The sequence below is a fragment of the Nylanderia fulva genome, unplaced genomic scaffold (assembly GCF_048542155.1).
Source record: "Nylanderia fulva isolate GAGA-0341 unplaced genomic scaffold, ASM4854215v1 Scaffold30, whole genome shotgun sequence".
In the NCBI taxonomy this organism is placed as follows: domain Eukaryota; kingdom Metazoa; phylum Arthropoda; class Insecta; order Hymenoptera; family Formicidae; genus Nylanderia; species Nylanderia fulva.
Window position 1 is genome coordinate 2,435,001 of NW_028190369.1, and position 21,830 is coordinate 2,456,830.

General features: G+C 27.7%; 4 protein-coding genes across 7 annotated transcripts; 1 reads left to right on the top strand and 3 right to left on the bottom strand.

Moving 5' to 3' along the window:
- Positions 1–1,582: 1,582 nt before the first annotated feature.
- On the bottom strand, positions 1,583–9,051 carry LOC114930573 (venom protease). Its single transcript, XM_029302389.2, has 7 exons — positions 8,928–9,051; positions 7,199–7,284; positions 4,501–4,842; positions 3,627–3,929; positions 3,047–3,148; positions 2,269–2,420; positions 1,583–1,782 (listed from the first exon to the last, which is right to left on the bottom strand). Exons 2-7 carry the CDS (start codon positions 7,263–7,265, stop codon positions 1,618–1,620), a joined length of 1,131 nt encoding a protein of 376 aa, XP_029158222.1. The 5' UTR covers positions 7,266–7,284; positions 8,928–9,051; the 3' UTR covers positions 1,583–1,617.
- A 2,290-nt stretch (positions 9,052–11,341) lies between these two features.
- On the bottom strand, positions 11,342–17,014 carry LOC114930568 (uncharacterized). Of its 3 annotated transcripts, XM_029302380.2 has the most exons (14): positions 16,674–17,014; positions 16,442–16,547; positions 16,103–16,293; positions 15,534–15,972; positions 15,304–15,440; positions 15,081–15,196; positions 14,779–14,915; positions 14,436–14,587; positions 14,109–14,235; positions 13,794–14,031; positions 13,551–13,715; positions 13,251–13,448; positions 13,063–13,145; positions 11,342–12,955 (listed from the first exon to the last, which is right to left on the bottom strand). In XM_029302380.2, the coding sequence occupies exons 3-14, from the start codon at positions 16,284–16,286 to the stop codon at positions 12,826–12,828; spliced, it is 2,106 nt and encodes a 701-aa protein (XP_029158213.1). In that variant the 5' UTR covers positions 16,287–16,293; positions 16,442–16,547; positions 16,674–17,014; the 3' UTR covers positions 11,342–12,825. The 3 variants fall into 3 exon arrangements, with proteins under 3 accessions (XP_029158213.1, XP_085340761.1, XP_029158212.1); XM_085484635.1 differs by lacking the exon at positions 16,442–16,547 and having other exon boundaries at positions 14,436–14,584; XM_029302379.2 differs by lacking the exon at positions 16,442–16,547 and having other exon boundaries at positions 16,674–17,013.
- Positions 17,015–17,617: 603 nt separating this feature from the next.
- Scsalpha1 (Succinyl-coenzyme A synthetase alpha subunit 1) lies at positions 17,618–20,200 on the top strand. 2 transcript variants are annotated; one of them, XM_029302471.1, is made up of 7 exons: positions 17,618–17,832; positions 18,644–18,879; positions 18,953–19,174; positions 19,278–19,382; positions 19,460–19,639; positions 19,797–19,931; positions 20,018–20,200. In XM_029302471.1, exons 1-7 carry the CDS (start codon positions 17,796–17,798, stop codon positions 20,099–20,101), a joined length of 999 nt encoding a protein of 332 aa, XP_029158304.1. In that variant the 5' UTR covers positions 17,618–17,795; the 3' UTR covers positions 20,102–20,200. The 2 variants fall into 2 exon arrangements, with proteins under 2 accessions (XP_029158304.1, XP_029158305.1); XM_029302472.2 differs by lacking the exon at positions 17,618–17,832 and adding an exon at positions 18,019–18,093.
- A 184-nt stretch (positions 20,201–20,384) lies between these two features.
- Positions 20,385–21,795, bottom strand: Alg13 (Alg13 UDP-N-acetylglucosaminyltransferase subunit). Its single transcript, XM_029302473.2, has 2 exons — positions 21,360–21,795; positions 20,385–21,229 (listed from the first exon to the last, which is right to left on the bottom strand). The coding sequence occupies exons 1-2, from the start codon at positions 21,444–21,446 to the stop codon at positions 20,813–20,815; spliced, it is 504 nt and encodes a 167-aa protein (XP_029158306.1). The 5' UTR covers positions 21,447–21,795; the 3' UTR covers positions 20,385–20,812.
- Between the last annotated feature and the right edge of the window lie 35 nt (positions 21,796–21,830).

Genomic DNA, 21,830 nt, shown 5'->3' on the forward strand with positions numbered 1-21,830 from the left:
ATAAGAACATTCAAATAGACGTTTAAAATGCAATTTTTATTTTTATTTTTAATTTTTATTTTAATTTTTTTTTATTAAAATGCAATTCTCAATTTTTTTTATCTGAAAGATAATGCAATCCTTTGTTTATTTTTTCATGTATAATTGATAATTATTATTATAGTTTTTATAGTAGTTAGTGCCAGAGGCGGTCTATTCGTGTGCTGGTTTAAAAAATAATTCCAGAGGCGATCTATTCGTATGCTGGTTGTTTTAAAACTGTAATTCCAAAGGCGATCTATTCGTGTGCTGGTTGTTTTAAAACTGTAATTCCAGAGGCGATCTATTCGTGTGCTGGTTGTTTTAAAACTGTAATTCCAGAGGCGATCTATTCGTGTGCTGGTTGTTTTAAAACTGTAATTCCAGAGGCGATCTATTCGTGTGCTGGTTGTTTTAAAAAATAATTCCACAGGCGATCTATTCGTTTGCTGATAACTGTACAAAATATTTTACCCCAGATGCAGTTTGCATGTGCGCAAAATTCTCAGAAGCGATATTGCAATGTTGAAACTTTATAACTTATCATGTGATAGTGACTTTCACGTAATCTTTATGACTGTGCAAGGTTTCAACACTAATGGTACTATTTTATAGTTCCTTTGAAACCGTACAACTTTTGTTGTTTTATTATAAAATGCATTGAAACAAAGAGATATTAGGGGTAGTAAAAATGGGACACCTTGTATAAATACACACACGCATACATATGTGTATATGTATGTGTAACAACCTGTGTATATATAATTTTTATATAATTATAAATTATATAAAATGGGACACCCTGTATATGTATGTGTGTGTCGATTGACAACTTTTTTATTGCGACATCTGTCGAGTTTTGTCGATAATTATATTTAAAAAATCTTCATTATCGACCCTATCGGAGTTCGCCCGTGCATTTAGGATCCCCTTAACAAGCGTATGCGACTTCACTGATTAATTTAATTGGCAGATTACATCAAAATTTAATTATATCACATTGTTCCTAATCTATTTTTTATTTTTTAAACCACAATAAATAAAATTATCTATATTAAAAAACACAGGAGATAATAAAATTAATCATTGATTAAGATAATTGGGATTTAATTAAAATGACTTAAAAATGTTATTTAAAAAATGTTTCAAAAATTGAAATTTGAATAAATGAATTAATCATCAATTTCAGTTTTATAAAGTATATAGATAAAGTAATATATAATAAAGTATATATATAGGTAAAGTATATAGATAATACTATTAAAAATATAATAGAAAAAATATATAAAAAAACATAATAAAAAATTTATAATTTTATAACTTTTTATCATATTAAAAATTATACGCACACACACACACACACACACACACATATGCAAGACATAATTTAATTTAAAGCAACAAACAAGATTTAATTTTGTAATTTACTCGCTTAGAATAATTTTTGTAATTTACTTGCTTAGAATAATTATTAAATGTTGCATGATAGAGTTAAAATAAAAAAGATTACTTTACAAATTAAAACATATATGGCATTCAGTTTTTAGGATTTAAGAGAAAAAAATGGACAGAAGGTTTTTATTTGCGAAGAAATATTATTTACACTAATTGGTTCGTAATGAAATCGAGGAAGGCCGTTACTTTTGAATAAACACCCGGAAAACCTGGTTCAGCGCATCTGAAACCATATGATACTACTCCAACAACATAATAGTATTGGTAATCTCGAGGATTAGGAGACATCATTGGCCCACCACTATCACCCTAAAAAAATCATTTAATATCGTAAGTAAAAAAATAAATACTTAATAAAAAATATTTAATTAATGAAATAATAATTTTTTTAGTATCTTTCTTAAAATTATTCTATTATTATAATGAACTAGTTTTTCATTATACGTCTCATTAACACAAATAAAAATCATTACATTTGTATGAATAATTTAAAAAATACAAAAATTTTGCAGAAGGTGGCAAAATTACTTAGCAAATTTATTAATTAAATCAGCAAATAAATTTGATAAATAATAATATTAGAAATTATGAAAAGAACGAAAATTGATTTGCAATCAAAGTGTGTCTTAAAAACAATAAATTTTTGGGATTATTATTTCAATCGACTAAGCCTATGACCACGCATAATTCGATTTATTAATTTTTTTATTTATTAAGCTATTTATAAAAAAATAGTAAATAAAAATTTTAAATAATCTTTTCTATCAATATAATTATTTTACAATCATTTCTCACCTGACAGGAGTCTTTTCCACCTCGAGCAAAGCCGGCGCACAAAACGCGGCTATCTATTACATTTCCTTTAAAGTTCTGAAAAGCTTTTTTGCATTCTTGTTCTGTACGTACAGGAAGTTGTGTCTGCAAAAGCCGACTACTTGTGGGTCCACCTAAAAAAATGAATAATATATCATAAAGTATTTTAGCACTTTCTGATTTAAAGATTATCATATATATATTATACATATTGTTTTTTATGTACACACACACACACACACACGCGATTTATATACTTATTAAATTATAAGAAATTAAAGAAATTTATCAAATTATAATTAACAAAAAATTATATATACAAGAATATATGTAAAAATATATTTCAAATAATAATCCTTAAGGTTCGCCAGTAATAATTAATAAAAATCTTTCCTCAATGGTAAAAGTCGACCAAACTGGCAATCATTTATTATAAATAATTAGTTAAAATGGTGGTATGCAGTGAATTTGATTTACTGTATTAATTTATTATGCATTTACGTTTGGTATGTAACATATTTTTGTATATGAATTTATAATTATTTGTTGTGATGAAATGTATTAAAATTATAATTATTTTTATGTAACTTTTTATAGATTTACTTGAAAAGGGCTGCAATGACAGCCGAAACGTTGTATTTTAACTAATTATTTATAATAAATGATTGTCAGTTTGGTCGACTTTTACCATTGAGGAAAGATTTTTAAAAATATATTTGTACAATATATATATATATAGTTTAATTCATATAGCACTTACGGAAATAAATAGATCCCCATCCAGCAATAAAAGGATATGTATTCTCCAGATTTCTATATCTATTAAAATCATCTACCGGAAGACAAATGGGATGAAGCATTGCTGAAAGTTAAAGTTTTGATATCAATTTATCGTGCTATAATAAGAAAAAAAGTTAAATTCTAAAACCTATATAAAATATTTAATTTTTAAAAACTGTGATATTTTAATTTTGTACAAATACTTAACTATATTTTAATGCAGCTATGTTTATAAAAAAATGTCTATAGATCGTTTGAGTAAATGTTCACTTAAGAGAGTGGGAAGAAAAAATAAAAATTTTTGCTATAGTTTTGATATCTCTTTGTAACTTTGTAATTCTTTTTGGCGCAAAACGATAAATATAAAACGATAATTATCAGAAATAATTCACGTTAAATTGTAAATCACAAAAAAGAACATGAAACATTTTCTTCTCATCTCATATTTCATGTCAATTAAATTTTTTCAACAATAAATTTACACTGTTCCTCGACTTTTCGTGCGAAAAATACCAATATAATTGAAAAAAAAAATACATTAAAACAGAAATAAAGCTCACATGTAAAGGGTACGTCTCGAGTCGTTTTCAAGACAGCCACATCATTCGTATGGGTTGTGGGGTTGTAGTCCGGATGTACCGTTTTTCTCTCGAGAAAGTCCTCGAAGGGAAACGCTCCATCGGAATCGGTGTTGAGGTCCAAGTCGCCAATACGCACTTTATACAAATCATCCCGTCCAAACACGCAATGTCCGGCTGTTAGCACGTGCCGAGAGGTAATTAGAGCACCGCCACAAAGCCATCTTGGAACATTCGGATCTCTCGAATTCCTATATCCAAGAGCGGTAAGCCAAGGCCAAGAACCTGCAAAATTAATCAGTTTTATTATTATCAAGAATTATAGCTTCATTAATAGCGCTGACACTCTATTTAATCTAAGTCAAATTTATAATTTCAAATTTGTATATAAGTTTTTCCTAAAAATAATTTCAAGATATAATTATGTCAACATGGGCGTCCGTAGGAATTTTTTCCAGGAAGGGGCATGATTAAATTTTTTTATTTCCTATATTATATTATTCTTCCTTAATTTTTTTAATTCAATTTTTTAATTATTCTTTATTTTAATATTTTATTATTTTACCCCTATTAGCACACGTATCCCAAAGACGTTCAGAGAACATCCTGAGGATGTTCGAATGTCCTCTGGATATCCTTTCAATATCCTCTGAATATCTTTCGGATATGTTGTGCTGTGCTATTAGGGATATTAAATAAAATTGCAGATAAATTCCAGTGTTTATTCACAAGGAGAGTAAATGCTTAATTTTTTTACTGATTTCTAGGAGGAAGCAAATGCCTCCTTCTGCGGACACCCATGATTGTCAATGATGTGTGGGAAGCAAAAAATTGTATTAAAATTATTTATATATACCTAACGAAGCTGGTTCGCCACCAACAATTCTACGTAGCGATACATTACTGAATCCGCAATCAGGTGGATACAAAGGACCATACACGGTATTCGTGATCTCGCTGCGACCTTGATCGCCGCCTAAATTGTTGCCTCCGTTTCCTGTATCACCGGTATTTCCGCCATTGGTGCCGGCAGGACAGCAAACTTGAGGATCTCTACCTTCGAACCCACAAACGGATGCACGAAGAAAATTTCCTACTTCTGCATTTTGAGAATTTGATTGCAGAAGGTCGAGCAACACTTGGCAATTTCTAATATTGATACATACGCCTGGTTGTCCTTGCGGATTTTGGCATGAACCTATAACAATGAAAATTCAGTTTCACGAATTTTATATATAATACTTGTGAGTTTCTTCAAAAGATTTTTTAAAGTAATATAATTTTCTATTAATTTGTTGTATATATAATTTTAAAAAACTTTACGTTTTTATAAAATTCACAGACGATCTATGATTTGCGATAAAAGATATATAATTTCACAGAAAAAAAGAAATCCTTGATTTAAGTATATTTTTATTCTTGAACGCTATTTGATTGATTTAAGCATAGAATGCTCTTTGTAATCACAAATTTTCATTTGCTTTAATAAGAAATAAGTTTGTGTAAAGTATATTTTATCCTTAAGATATATTCTTGTTTTAAAAATCGCATATGGTAAAAACAAACTTAGTCACATTTGAACTAAGAATTATTATATTTATTTGAAAGTACCGCTTATATCCGATGCACACTTGTCACTTGTCCTTGCAATATTTATAAGTAAATTTCAGCTTCAACCAAGAATATTTTGCACTTTGTTTTAAAGATAAATTATCCTTTATCCAAAATTATTTATATTTGGTGCTATTATAAGGATAAAATATACTTGAATCAAAACATATTTGCATTCTCTCAAGGATACTGTTTTTTCTGTGTTTATTTATAATTTTATGTGTTATATATATTTTAATGTGTGTGTTTTTTGTAATTATATATACATATATCAAACAATGAATGAGATTTTATTTTTATTAAAAATCTTTAATTAATCAAAAATATAATTATAAAAACTTATAAGCAGGTAGCAATTATAGGAATATTAGAAGATTTAGCATGACAAATTGTACAACTTTATCACTATCGTAATAAATGTGAACAGTTATTTAGAATGCATTTTATTATTACGCAATAAATTATATGCACATTAATTATTTATGGACGTACGATCTCCAATACTTAAATTCTACTAACTGCACTATGTAAATGCATTTTCTGTGAAAAAAGTTATGCTAATGTTTGTTGCATTGCTAAGTACTGTTTCTTAAACTCTGATGATTTTAAGTTTAAATTATTCTGATGAGTTTATCGTGATTTACATTGAAATGTAGTGGAATATCTTACATACTTGTAAGAAATAATTGGACAATTAATTCTAAATGAATATACATTCAGCTATCAACTATCAGATATTTATGCCACATGAGTAGAATATTAAAATTAATATATAATGTATAACAAATATCATATATTTTTATTTGCTTGATCAAACAATCTATCTAACATAATAAATCGTGTAACAACTTTCTGTTCAATGATTACTCTATATATTCTATATAAATTAATAACCGCAACCACATCCGGTAAATTATCTGCTGATTTAATTATACTATATGTAATTAGAATAATTAATTAATATAAAAAAGAGAATCAAAGATGATTGCATAATTGGCCGTCCATTTTTCTGTATTATTTTCACATTATTTTTGTTTAATTTATAAAAAATATAAAAAAGTTATAAACACAATTATTTTCAATTAATAATACACGAATAATTTCTCATTGAAATATAGTGGAAATATAGTGGAAATATATGGAATATATTACATATTTATAAATTGTTTTATCTCAAAGTGTACTTTACATCATTTTTATTAATTTCGATCAATTTGATCGATTGTATGATCACGGATCTTTTAATTTGTGGCGATATTTTTTTCTCGGAAGCATCGAATCATTGAAAAAAAGGTGGAAAATGTCGCAACAAATCGGCCTCCAGCCGACCTTCACTGATGGTTATACTATATACTACATGTAAGAGTCTCGTTCTCTCGATTTAAAGGATCTCGCCTTGACCGTGTTCGGTCAGTTTTACGTCAATATATACTACTTGTAATTTCTCGGAAATCTATGTAATAATATAACGTAAAAAGTTTGTAAATCTTTATACTTATTAAAGATTAAATAATTAATCTCTGCTAAAAAAAAGAGAAAAATTATAGGAAAGTTTGTGTGCTAAACTATTAAAAGAGAATTTTTAATATACAAAGACATATATCAATTTAATAATCTTAAAATTTATCATAAATAAAATAAAATTCTTTAGTAATAGTAAAGCTTGTCGAGCCAGTGAAGTGATTATATATAGATAGAATAACAATTACGTAACACAAAAGATACGCATTCGAGAGTAACGATAGCAGCATGTATATTATTTATAATTAGAGATAATATATTTTGTGTTTGAACACATATCGGAAATACCCGAATAAGGATTTCTTTCTTCTCACCCGAAATACCGGTTCGTTTATTATAGTTCACAAGTAAAATCTGAGTGACGAGATTATAATGGAATTTGTAGACATATATATTACTCAAAATGGTAATAAAAAGCATACCTTGAGATTGCGTCGATGGTATTAATATACATAGTAAACTGATGAATACGATGACGGAAGACCACATTTTAAATCACACGTCTGGCCTAAAAATTAAAATACATCACGTTATTTCATTGTCAGTATTTAAATAGATTATGCAACTTATAAAAAAAATTGTTGTGTCTGCAAATAATGTTTCTATATAATTGGAGAAATCTAAAACGCCTTATATATGAGCAAAATTAAAAAAAAAACAAGATTACATTGCTTGAGATTTAAATAATTTTTTTCTATATTAAAACTTTTTTTACCATTTTTTTAAATCTTTATCTTAAAAATCTTAGTAATTATACTTAAAGCTTACAACATCTAAAATTATAATTGACTAAGAAATAAAATTTTATTATCTACATTCTCTAAACTTTATCATATAATCACTTTTTTCACATAATTCTGAGAAATTGATAATATTTTCATATTTGTCTTCTTCTTAACAAGAAAATGAATTTTTCATAAATAGTATTACACTTTATTTATTTACCTACTGCACGTTCATATTATAGAGCGCATATAGCATTGATAATTAATTGATATAATTATGATAATAAAAAGTCACTTTTTTTTTTTATTTTGTTAAAAGATTGAATACAACTTCCGCTGTAAAACTTGTTAATAAGTAACAAAGAGGGATATATCTATTAAATAAAAAAGTTTAAAGAAATTCGAGACGCAGCGCGTGCGTGGAGATTTCGATGCTTCGATATCGAGCTATAGTTGGCGCGAAAATAAGTTCTGCTTGGGTACTCCCGACATTGAATAAATACACGAGTCTATCCATAATAGATGATTGATATTAAACATTTGCAACCTAGCGTGACAGCATTATTAACGGATTCCCCCGCGACTTTTTTCACGGTCAAAGTTAATAATGAGTTATATCTGACATTGAGAAATAAAATCGCTCCGAGTTCAATGAAAATAACATTATTCTAATGACGTCAGATCGAAGATGCGTGTACACGTTAAAAGCTACGATATTGACAAATTATTACATTTTCCTGGAAAAATGTGTGTGTCGTGAGAAGATAAGTCAATAATTTAATTATGATCTCGAAATAAAAAAATCACGATTTCTTGTTAAATTCAGAAGACAGTTTATGACATGTACATATAAACATTATTATATTTAAAGATTAATAAATACTAATAAATTCCAAATTTAATAAATATTAATAAATTTCAAATTTTTGTTATATATATATAATTATCGTAGCAATAATGTATATAACTTAAAAATTCAAACCAAGTGTAATATATAATTATCATACAACAGCTTAGGAGCTGTAACGCTTTATCAATATGTTATAAAACTTTATTTTTTCGCATATTAAATAGACAGCAATTTTCGAACGTAATGCGATTTTTATTTTATAACTTGACCCGCACGTCATCTTATCATACGTAGTTTAACGTCAACAAAATAATAACATTGCTATCGTAAGAAACTGAAAAAAGAATGAGAGAATCAGATAGAAAGAGATTAAAATTAATTCTATTAAATCTCAACAATGACAAAAGCGCAAAAATAATTTTGATATTCAGTGATAATGATGATAATTGGTGCAAAGAATTAATTAACGAATCGTACTATATATATATTGAAAATTGTATTCACGTGTCAAAATTATATTGGTTTCAATTCTTTTTAAGACGGACACTAATTCAATTTGGTTTAATTGTTACTCACTAATTAATTTAATATGCTCGCACACAAATGGGATCCTTTTGCATAAAAATGAATCAAATAGATCAATGAGAACAGCGAGAATCGTCGATGAACACCGCACGAAGACTACTGATTGCTCTCCTCTACCGCATTCTTTTTATAACGGGCAGAGAAGCAATCAACCAATATATATATATAGTCATATGCTAGACTGAGATTTAATTGTATGCGTATAAATATACGAAAGATTCTTCCGCATGTATATTCATGACATCCAGATATACGAAAATTGTTGATTATGTTTTCATGCTAAATGTAGAAATCAAGAAAAATATCGATTGTTTCAATATAAATAAAATGATATGGTATATCTTTTCAATTTCATATATCTATGTGCATAACTTATAACTATTGCATCAATAATTCATATTTTTTAAATATATAAAATATGCGTGTAATATTTTTTTACATATAGACAATTTTTCTTTTACTAATTTATACTCTATTGCTTACAAAAAGACATTTTTAAATCATATGAGAAAGGCCTTGTTATCATATATATATATATATATATATATATATATATATATATATTATAATGGGTTTAAATTATAACTGATAACAAATTTAATAGATATTTAAAAAAACTTCAGTTTCAAAATAAAAAATGAATAAAATTTTATTAATTTTAATTATTCTTTACTTAATTTTAACAAAATGTTTTATTATAAAAATTATTAAGTTATGTCACGACTTTTCATAAATTTTTTTATAAGAAAGAATTAATTTCAAGTGCTCTTAAAAAAGCTGTTATTAACAAAATGTGAATTTTAATATCGTGTTATTTTGTTACATCACAATATTAATATATAAATATTATAAAATCAATCTATAATTTTTTGAATGTAGATATTATTGATTATAGCACGAAAGATTGTAGCAATAAATAATTGTGTATATTTTGTTATCGATATTACTACTTAATTATAACTACTTAAGTGTAATATTTTCCATCATACAATTTTATATATATATATATATAAAGTATATATATATATATATAAAATTAAATTATCACTATGCAACATCAATTTAGAATTGTATTTTCTTTCTTACGAAAAAATCGATATCGCAATATGTATATGAAAGTCCCATACTTCATATTCTTGATATGAGTCATCAGGGAAAACACTTATAATAAGGCTATCGAAAGAAGACCTTTCCCATATTATATCTCGCCCATTTACTTTCTCAATGTTACTTTACTGGACAGTCAGATCCGTTAAATTTGGGTTTTACGTTTCGGAAAGAGAGACAACCTTATTGGGTTTGCGCTTGTATACGATACATAATAATATTCTAATAATTCTTCGTATCTTTGGCGATGCGTGCGAATCTATTTCCACGTATACGTACGGTGATTTACCGTACGGTGAATAATAAAACAGCGACAACCAATTTTGCATTTTTTACAGCCTTTATATCCTGTAGCATGCATTACTCACAAGGGCATTCTGTGTGTCACGAATGAATCTTTTACTCATATTTACACTGACATTATAACATCCGATGTGCTCGTGTACAGAATTAAATAACTTTAGCGGTTTTATATTAAAACATAATAATACCTTTTCCAAAGAGTCATGTATTTTATATAACATTTACTCTATAGTGTTGCAACAGTAAGTCAATACAATTTTGCATTATTATGCTATTTTATTACATACAGTGTGTATATATATATACATATACATATACATATATATATATATATATATATACATATGTATATATATATATATATATATTATTTTTATAAATTCTCTTATAATTTATATGAAAGTATACAAAATTATTGGTTTTTTTCTGATATACATATCCTGTAATTCTTGTAATTATATAATTAATATACTTAAATGTATATAATCTCTATTTGTGCTCTTATTATTTAATAAAATAAGTCGCGCGTCAAGAGATTAATTGTCTAACTACTTGATTGTATATGGCAAATATATCATTTCATTTCTATATGATCCTTAAAACAGAACACATTGCACTTATCGCTTCCGAAATTTTAATTGTGTGTATATATATACGAATTATAAATATATTCAATTAAACAATTGTTGTAAAATTTGTTGTTTAAAATACAATGGTCAGAATTATATTCGTCCTTTTAATAAATAGATTTTGATGAATAATTTTAGTAGATGATTTGTGTATGGCAGTGTAAAAATGCTTTTATATGACGATAATCATTCATCAATAATGAAACAAATTACAAATGTGAAATCACTATAATATTAATCAGAAATAATGAAATTTATAATTTAAGTAGAAATATATGTGTATGTGTGTGTATAAATATGATTCTTTCAAATTTTTATAATAATCTATTTTTGTAATAATATGTAAAACTTCTCTTTCCTTCTTAATTCATTCTTTAATATCAAACTAGCAACAGAAAATCCTCTAGACATTATACAATGTGTTTTCACGTTATTTTCATGTTATCTATTATATATTACATTTTATATCGCACATTGACAAAATAATTTGTGTCACAGTATCATTTGAATACTGAAGATATTCTATTATGATAAAAGTTTTTACTATGATTATTATAACTAGAGAACAGTATTTGATTCTATTATGTAACATAACATATATACAAGAATGACAATATATATAAGGCCTGACAATATAGTGATTTTTTCTGCAATTTTCATAGATACAATGGCGATTAACTTTAATTTAAAATTGCTTACTCATTCTATAGGTCAAATACTCGTTTTATGTTTATAACTTAGGCTAAGTCTTTGGCTTAGCATAGGTAATAGTAATCGAATAAATTTAATATCAATAATTATTTGTTTTTATAGTAAACCTGTCATATTTTCGGCATTATTTATTATTTTAAATGGCGCGCTGTGTTCTACTTTAGTTTGAATAATAGTTTCAAAAAGAAGAATAATATATTACAAATATAATTTGAACAACACACTAATAATATTCTCTCCCATATAAAGGATGATTGATAGTAAATTGCAAATAATAAAATTTTTCAATATTCAGATCTAAGTTAATATTATATACCTAGAATATTATATACCTATAATATCTAAAATCAGGGCTTTATAAGCATATTATTGGTACAAATTAATATACAAAAAAAACAAAATTAAAACCAAGCTATTCTGTAAATTGTTATTAGTAATATAACATGTAATACTAGAATTTTGTCACGGCCACAAATTTAATTCAAGCATTACAAAAATTTACATGATATCAATAAAATATTTACAATAGAAATTTCAATATTTTCATAAATTGAGTACACTGAATGCATATAATTTATATAGTATGTATTGTATACCAGAAGTATTATGTCGACATAGAATCAAATCGAGTTGTCAAACTATGTATATATCTTTGTGTATATTTTTAAGTATATCTTATACTCAAAGATATATATTTTTGTAAAGTTATAGAAGTTATTTTAAACTTACAGATTTTTACGTCATAGATTAAAATTAAATATTGACAAATCAGTAAATGTATAAACAAATTTAGTCTTCATTATATTCATTTATATTCATTTATCATCATTAAGCATAAAACTAACCATAGTTAGAGATGTATTAAAATTGAACATTGACAACTCTTCTTGTCTTCTTGAGGAACTCAGCTCATGTTTCGTTATTATTTTGATTATCGATAACATTTTTACACCATTAATTCATAATAATAATGGTAACCCAGTACATTTTCTCCTGAATGGACCATCTTGAGAAATATTTGATATCATGTATACATACATACATGCATATATATTGTATATATGTATGTGTATATGTATATAAATATTTAATTATATCTGATTATATTTTAAAAAGAGGCAGATATGAAAAACCTTAAACTATATTGAAGTAGTGAACTCCTTATGGAGAAAAGTTTCGATATCCACTCGACATATAGGACAACGTTTATTGGTGCACAACCATCGATCAACACAATCGATATGAAATAAATGCATACATGGAAGCCTCCTATAAAAAATAAATATATATTATATTTAATAAATATATGTATATATTATATATTATAAAATTTATTAAAATTAAAGCTATATAAAAATTCTGAAGCTAAATTTTACCTGACATTTTCACAATCTTCAAATTCGGATAAACATATTGTACACTTCTCGATAGCATCTTCTCCATTTTCGACCTTTTTTACCTACAAACAGATATGTTTATGTAACATATTGTAGCATTATACAATTGACTGTTCTTATACATGTAACATATAATAAAAATGTTCACTATAAGCATCTATTTTTACCCGTTTATATTTATGTGGGAATGTGTGGCTTTCAATAGACTCTTGTGTAGCCCCACAACTTATATGAGCCATACGTCGGAAATCAACAATGCGCATATAATTATCAAGTCGAGCAGACATATGACGCGCTCCTTGTAATACAAAATCCGATAGACCCAACGGTGGAAACGGTACCATATCATGTGTTCCAGATCCTTGCTGTATATGTAAAATAAAATAAATTGAATACAATCTAGAATCTAGATAGATAAATTGAATCTATTACATACAAATACTTTTGACAATAAAAAAACTACGTACCATATGAGGATGGAAACTAATATGAACGTGATGCATACGTTGCGACGGTCGTTGATGCGGATCATAATGATACATATGATGATGTACATGTTGATGCACTGGCATTGAGGGTAACATCACTGGAGGAGTCTGTTCCATTTCTTCCACGCCATTCAATGGATTTACCTGTAAATAATATAAAAATACAAATTATATTAAGATATAATATTAAAAGATGTTATATTCTAACAAAAATCAAATTACGATTATAGGTAGCATAGGGCATGATCCTCTATAGAAATTAGGTGGCCCTCGAGCCTCTGGATGGCTATAAACAGTAGGTTGTTGCGGCGGCGGTAAAATAGGTGGAAGATAATTTTCGGTATATGCTGCACTATCAGTTCCATTGTTACATCGAGCATTCGAAGGACTGCTGTTTTCACCACTTCTACGACTGACGTACGTCGATGAATGTAAATGAGTATTTCCTGGTCTCGAATTACTAAAAGTATGATTTATGAATAGAGAATATATTTTACCACATAAAATATAATATAGTACAATAAAATTAACACTAACGCGACGTGATGCGACGAAAATCTATGATAAAGTCTTCGTCTATGCACTTCTTGCATGCGTTGTTGATTTACCCATAATCTTTCTTGAAGTGGATGCATACGTGGTCTTGTTACATTTGTAGATGTATCTAAATAAATTAATAAAATCTTTTTATTTTTTGTATTTAAATATATATATATATATTTTTTGTAAAAATTTTATTTATATATTTAAATCTATATATATATATATATATTAAAGCTATATATATATATATATATATATAGCTGATTAAATAAATTTATATATTAATAAATGATAAACATTTTTCTGAAAAAATTTTCTTACCTCCTACAGATCCATAACGTGAATGAGCAGGCATTCTGTGACATGTGCCTCTATGATGTGTATTATTATGTTGATATCTAAGTGTTTCAATATGATAATCCATCCAATAATCTCCAATAGGGGTGAGTCCATGCATGCAGGGGGGATTACTTCTAAAAAATATGTTATATTATGATATATTATAGATTATATACTATTCTAATAATATAAAAAAATAATTATAATTTGATAAAAAAACAATTACAACATATTTAATTAAATTAATATAAAGTGTAACACACACATACCAACACATACATATATACATGTATACACACAATTTTATGAGAATACACATATTCACCTATGATTATAATCTGTCGATCTCGGACTAACTACAGGATTTGTCGATGCAGATGGTGTGTGTTCTTCATCAGATTCTACAGTTAAGTCAACTACAGTAACTGTACGATTATCTTCATTCGTATTTTCTAATGTATTCTATAACATTGTAAAAAATTAATTATTTTAAATAAAGTTTTTATATATATATATATACTAATAGTACGTAAATATTAAAAAGATTAATAATATATACATAATACTTTTGAAAGGTTTTATATAATCAAAATGTTATTTACTACATTATTTTTATATATTACATACCTTGACATTATGATTAACAGTACCTAGTACTTCAACTGAACTGTCTTCATCATCACTTTCGCTACTAGAGGACCAATCTAATTGCAAATCTGGTGCTGATGGTGTATCATCGTTTTCTATTAAAATTTAAAAAATTAATTATTTACAAATGAGTATACTTAGTATAATTAGTATTACTAATAAGTATATTTAGTATGTTATAAATGCTATAATATATACATACGAGATGAATGTGCTTCTTGAGGAGCCATCACATTTGAATATGCTGAAGGATGTAAACTAATAGCCATACTCAAATTATGATCACCTACATGTTCTAGAAGCTGTATAGGATCTATGTTTGCTGTTGATCTTGTTATACTGCAAATAAAATATTTATATATTAATAGTATATTACAAAAAAGAAACCGTTGCATACAAATATATTAATATATATATAAGCTATATGCGTACTTATTTGGAATAGGATGATCTGATAATCTAGATGGTCCAGCTATACTCAAATTATCTGGTTGTTGACCATTCAATAATTTTTGCTCTTTGCTTCTTTTAGTTTTATGTTCAATTGCTAAATCACGATCATGCATAATTCTTTTTGTCCTATAATTATTACATAATCTCTCTTCGCACGAATTATTCAATTGTCGAGTAGATGGCTCTTTCTTAGAATTTCTATCTTGTCTATTTTGGCACATATTGCAATTTAAGAGATCAGGTTGCCAATATTCCTGTGAATCATTAGTTGTATCCGATTGTGTTAAATAATCCCCATAAACAAAATTATTCTCAGAAGCAGTAGGATGAGCTGAATTTGTATAAGGATCTATAGCTGTTACATCTGACTCTTCAATATCACTGTCTGCAAATAAATGCTCATACTCCATTTCATTACCTACAAATAAGATATATTTGATTTATCTTGTACCATATATGATGTTATAATAAAAAATAATTAAAATATACTATATATGTGCACAGATAAAAACGTTTTGATTAAAAAGTTATCAAGATTTCGCATATACCAGAAGGAAACCGAGATTGTGGAGATGGATCAACTGTTGATGTAAATGCCGTATCAAATATATCGGCTAATGATGTAGAATTAGCTTCTACAGACGCAGTAGTGGATTCTCCTTGAAACAGCTCATTTTGCTCCTCAGGCTTATCTTTATGCCAGACATTTCGCGAACTTGTACTTTCCTCCATTCTACTTCTACAAGAAATTTAAAATTAGACTAAATTCTTCTAATTCTTAAAATATACCGTTACTATATAATGCGCAAATTTTAATTTGTAATAAAATAATTTTTTTCGAATGCATATGCAAATCTACAGTAGCAATAATCAGAATAGGAGCTTACTCCGGACGACTGAAAATTTTCCGTTCCTAATAGCAATATTAGCGCGTTGCACAACTTCGATACCGAGAACAATATCGAATTACAGGAAGCAAGTTGTGCATTGACACTATCAAAGATAATGAAACTTTAGACATATATCTCCGAGATCTCTCTCTTGCTACACGTTATTACGCTAAAATCTTGGATCAATACCACGATGAAATAATTCGTGGTACGCCGAAAATGCATTTACCTTGTAATTCCTTGGACACTTTCATCAAACGATAAGCATATCTTCACCACGTCATTTTTATAAGATTTATTTTCCGTGACTCCGGTCACTTATATATCATACTTTCCACGTACTTGTCGATATTACCTTGGAATTCGAGACACTACAAATTTGATTAAACTGCTATCCATCCAAAAAAAACAAAACCGCGAATATATACTTATATATTTCTTTTATGTCAGTAAAAAATAATGATAATGAAATCGAAAAGAATTTACGTAGACTGACGTAGAGAGACGGATCTCTCTTCCTGTTGGCATAATGTGCACATCTGGCAGTCGCGATACCATCAATCGTACCTTTCGTCAACTACGCTCGCTATTCAAAAGTTCCGTTGATCGTACAGTATACTACCTTTTCAGACTCTCTTGCATCGCAGGTATTCTAGGGCTGCATTCGCATGAATTGCGAAAGCATTTTGAGCGACCAATCAGAATAGAGATGTCTCCGCTTCGATTGGTCGACGCTTTTCGCGCTGTATATCAAGAACATCCAATAGAAAACGTCCTTTCTGCGATTGTCCAATCACAGCACCTGCTCTGTCTAGGGTTTTTTTAAAAATACAATCTTCTATTATATTATACTCGAAATATGTATACAAAATTAATTATTTGCAAATATGAAACAAAAAAAAGATATAATAATTGAGATTGAAAGACTTGAAAATTTAGATTTGATCGATAAAAAAAATATTTGTCCTAATTTTTTAAGCAAACCTTGTTCGAGTTTTAAAATATCAAACTGCAGCGTAAAAAAAGACAGATTATATTTTATTAAATAATTAATATTTAATAAAAGAGACGAAATGGAAAGATTCGTCAGTAGAACAAGTTCTTCGTGCACAGCCAATCAGCTGATGAGACATTTAAAGAGCTATCCACCATTCTATTTCTATTTTCTTTGTAAGTTCATGGTTCGATCGAGCCAACTCCGCACGAATATCTGTGTTCGTCTGTATATGATATTCTCTCTCCTGGACTTGACCTTTTCCTCAGATCGCAGTACCTATATTACTTTTAATGGTGGCCCGTTATTAATTTAATTTTCAACATTGCCTTCTCAGCGGAAAGGATAAACTGAAAGATGGCTGTGGCTGCCAGGGCATTTTCAAAATTTACAGGTGGGCGCGTTAATTTTTCTCGTATGATCCCGTGATATCTCCCCGTTTCTCCAAGGTTCCTTTGAACTCTTGCACATTTGAACAGCAATGTCCTGAGCCTTTTTTTCTATCGTGATTACGCCATGCGCAGCCTCTGAACGGACTAAAAATAATGCTGACAGCCCGCGCTTGTCATAATAATATTTTATTATATAAGGAAGGGCATAGTTCCACCGTGGAGAATCGCATTTTGTGGGAAAATGCTCGTTCCTTTAATTAAGAGTAATGTGCAAGCTTGTGTTATACGAGGAGCAATTGGATGATTTGTTCTCCCCCATAATAATCATGACGATAATTCTCGTGCGATTAATTTTAACGATATCTATCCTTTCATATACATATTAATCTTATCTTTTCTTATAATACTGAATGTTTTAAATTACTTATGTATACATTTCAATCAATTTGCTCATTATTTTCTTTCATGAACTTGTGAAATGTTAGATAACATTCATTACATATAATTTGAAATAATAAGACTTTGAAGCTAGAAATCTTGAATTTTGACATTACTAAAATAATAATAGCAATATAAATGTACTTTTTATTTTCAATCTTTATATAATATTGTTAAATATATTTTTGCTTTGAGAGATAGTTATATATTGTATAATGAGTTTTTTTATATCATATTTGTATATATTTTAAGTATTACATATATACAATTCTATTTATGTGTAACTCATACACAATATTTTGATTTTGTTGTAATAGACTTATTAGTATTTATTATCATTATATGATGTTTCAATTATCTTTTATAATTTTTTAGTCAGGAACTGTGGAAGTTTATTACGCTCTCAGGTGAGATTTAACTATACGGAAACTAGGAAGAATTTAAAAATTGATGCAAATACCAAAGTGATATGTCAAGGTTTCACTGGAAAGCAAGGAACTTTCCATTGTCAACAAGCTCTTGATTATGGTACAAAGATAGTAGGTGGAGTTAGTCCCAAAAAGGCAGGTACGGAGCATCTTGGAAAACCAGTGTATAAGTCAGTTAAAGAAGTGAGTATCGCTATTCTTTTACAATATTTATTTATTTATTTACTATAGTATTTAAATTAATTATATTTTATAGGCGAAAGAAGCAACAGGAGCTAATGCATCAGTTATTTATGTTCCTCCTCCAGCTGCAGCATCAGCTATTATGGAGTCAATTGATGCTGAGATGCCTTTAATCGTTTGTATTACAGAGGGTATTCCTCAGCATGATATGGTTAAAGTAAAAAGACGATTACTCGAACAAAATAAATCGCGTTTAATCGGTCCAAACTGTCCTGGAATCATAGCACCTGAACAGGTATGTATGCAGAAATAACTTTAGATGTCTGATTTTCTAGAATACAATATTTATTATATGTTAGAGTAATATATTTATTTATTTGTTTTATATAATGTTCTAGTGTAAAATTGGTATTATGCCTGGCCATATACATCAGAAAGGAAAGATTGGTATTGTCTCAAGATCAGGAACTCTAACTTATGAGGCTGTGAATCAAACGACTCTTGTAAGTATATATTTCAATAATTAAAATATATGTTAATAAGATATTAAATATATTACAGAAATGCTTCTTGTTTTAAGGCTGGACTTGGGCAAACATTATGTGTGGGTATCGGAGGTGATCCATTCAATGGTACTGATTTCATCGATTGTTTAGATGTATTTCTTACTGATCCAGAGTGTGCTGGTATCATGATGATAGGAGAGATTGGTGGCAGTGCGGAAGAATTAGCAGCAGAATATCTCATCGAAAAGAATACTGTTGGTTGCTGTTCTCAATTATTAGTATTTAAATTCCAGTCTATCCTAACCAAATTATTAGTATCCAAATCCTGTCTTAATTCGTTTTTGAGCTCATCATAAAATTTAATATATCATGAGTTACTTACATTTTTATAACATATGTATTATGCTGTAGGGTGGAAAAGCTAAGCCAGTAGTATCATTTATTGCTGGCATTACTGCACCACCTGGACGAAGAATGGGACATGCTGGTGCTATAATCTCAGGAGGAAGGGGTGGTGCACAAGATAAAATTAATGCACTTGAAAAAGTGAGTAACAATTTACATATACATATCTCATTGGCATATGTAAAAAAAATTTCGAATTGAATGATATACATGAACTTAATTATTAGGCTGGTGTAATAGTGACAAGGAGTCCTGCACAAATGGGTAATGAACTTCTGAAGGAAATGACACGACTTGGTTTGGTTGGTTAAAACATGCACTACTATAATTCTGTGTAGTTTTCTTCTTGTTCATGTATCTTCATGAAAAATAAATTAAAAGTACACCATACAGCAATAACTCACACAGAACATAGTAGTGTAAATATATTAATGTATGAAAATTATTTCACTTACTAATAATATATCAACTGTTCTCATTGCCATATATATATATATATACACATACATATATATATATATATATATATATATATATATATATATATATATAGATCAAAGTTAAATATAGAAAATAACTGATATTTTTTAAAGAACTGAGTTTATTTGCAAGCATAATAATTTATAATATTTTTAAAGAATTAGCTGTTGCGTTAATAGTGACAGATATCTATTAAGAATAATTTACAAATTGTCTGAGGGAACGTTAAACTGCCATTGATCTGTCACAATTTTTTAACATGCAAAGTTATAAATTTTTCTATGATATGTAATGTATAGTTTTTTGAAGAACGGTTGTTTAAGTATATAATGTATTTTTATTGTAAATTATATCAAGCATAATATATTACACATTAATAAATCTAAACTCTATGGATCATGTATCCTAATGGATCATGTATTGTAAAACATGTTAAAAATTGAAATATATATATAAATATTGCTGTTTGTTCCCACAGCTACTTTTATCACTATAAAACAATCAATATTCTTATATTCTCTATGAAAGATAAAACTATTTCATCACCTAAATCCCATTATTTTATTAATAAAATTAGCAATATCTGTGCTTTTATCATTAACAAATGGTTTCAATTTTGTCAAGTCCATTGTTTGTACAATGTCCAGCAATTTTTGACAAGTACAGTAATATAAATATTCATCCTTGTATAGTTGCTCGGCTAATTCTACTTGATGATTGTCCATGAGAAGATCATTAATTACTACAATTAAAGGTTTGCGTTTTTCCAAAGCTTCCAGTACACTTCCCGCACCTGCATGACTTATCACAAGATCTGCCGATTCCATGTACTTTCCAATGGATGGACTTAATTTAAATGTTTCTATTTTATGGAAACCATGACGTGCAGTGCAATCTGGTTCTAAACTGCTATTGCCAATTTGCAAAATCAGATGTCTGTAATTACGTGCTGATAGGGCCTAAAATTGCAATCATTATAAGCATAACAGTTACATTATAACGAATTATATTTTATATAATATAATGTAAAGTAGAGAATCAATCGTTACATTGAAAAAAATATATATAATATTGTTAAATAACATGTACCTCTAAAACTACACGACTTAATACAGTAGTTATCAAATTATCAAATTTTGTTGTGCCAACTGTAACAAATACCATTTTATTTGACATTTTGCGTTGTATTTTATTTACACTGTTTTATGTATGAAAAATCAAAACAATGATTTATTCATTATTTCTTCTTTCTTTTTTTTATTTAAATATTCGAATTAATTAAAGCACATGCAAGTTGTTAATTGTGAGCCGTTCATCAACGTGGCAAGGTTAATTTTTTATTGATAAAGAATACTCTCCTTTTTCTCTCTCAAAAAATAAAAAAACAAAAAATCACTAATTTAGATCATTTTAATTTTGATTTTACATAGTTGCATTAAAAATCTGATAAGCATAGCTTATTTTTAGGTGTCAAATGTATATTTGTATACATATATCTATAAGCTTGATTTGTTTGCACGAAGTTAAAGCTTTGCTCAGAAAAATTTACTGTATTTTTAT

What these genes read in the sequence shown, in the direction of transcription:
- LOC114930568 (XM_029302380.2), bottom strand. Translation starts at nt 16,286, where the DNA reads ATGGAGGAAAGTACAAGTTCGCGAAATGTCTGGCATAAAGATAAGCCT. An exon ending in ACAATCTCGGTTTCCTTCTG is followed by an intron (nt 15,973 to 16,102) that starts GTATATGCGAAA and finishes TCTTATTTGTAG; the next exon opens with GTAATGAAATGGAGTATGAG. An exon ending in TCAAGAAGCACATTCATCTC is followed by an intron (nt 15,197 to 15,303) that starts GTATGTATATAT and finishes AAATTTTAATAG; the next exon opens with AAAACGATGATACACCATCA.
- Alg13 (XM_029302473.2), bottom strand. Translation starts at nt 21,446, where the DNA reads ATGTCAAATAAAATGGTATTTGTTACAGTTGGCACAACAAAATTTGAT. An exon ending in TAAGTCGTGTAGTTTTAGAG is followed by an intron (nt 21,230 to 21,359) that starts GTACATGTTATT and finishes TTGCAATTTTAG; the next exon opens with GCCCTATCAGCACGTAATTA.
- Scsalpha1 (XM_029302471.1), top strand. Translation starts at nt 17,796, where the DNA reads ATGGCTGTGGCTGCCAGGGCATTTTCAAAATTTACAG. An exon ending in TGTATAAGTCAGTTAAAGAA is followed by an intron (nt 18,880 to 18,952) that starts GTGAGTATCGCT and finishes TATATTTTATAG; the next exon opens with GCGAAAGAAGCAACAGGAGC. An exon ending in CTGTGAATCAAACGACTCTT is followed by an intron (nt 19,383 to 19,459) that starts GTAAGTATATAT and finishes TCTTGTTTTAAG; the next exon opens with GCTGGACTTGGGCAAACATT.
- LOC114930573 (XM_029302389.2), bottom strand. Translation starts at nt 7,265, where the DNA reads ATGTGGTCTTCCGTCATCGTATTCATCAGTTTACTATGTATATTAATA. An exon ending in TGGCGAACCAGCTTCGTTAG is followed by an intron (nt 3,930 to 4,500) that starts GTATATATAAAT and finishes TTAATTTTGCAG; the next exon opens with GTTCTTGGCCTTGGCTTACC. An exon ending in GTGGAAAAGACTCCTGTCAG is followed by an intron (nt 1,783 to 2,268) that starts GTGAGAAATGAT and finishes TGATTTTTTTAG; the next exon opens with GGTGATAGTGGTGGGCCAAT.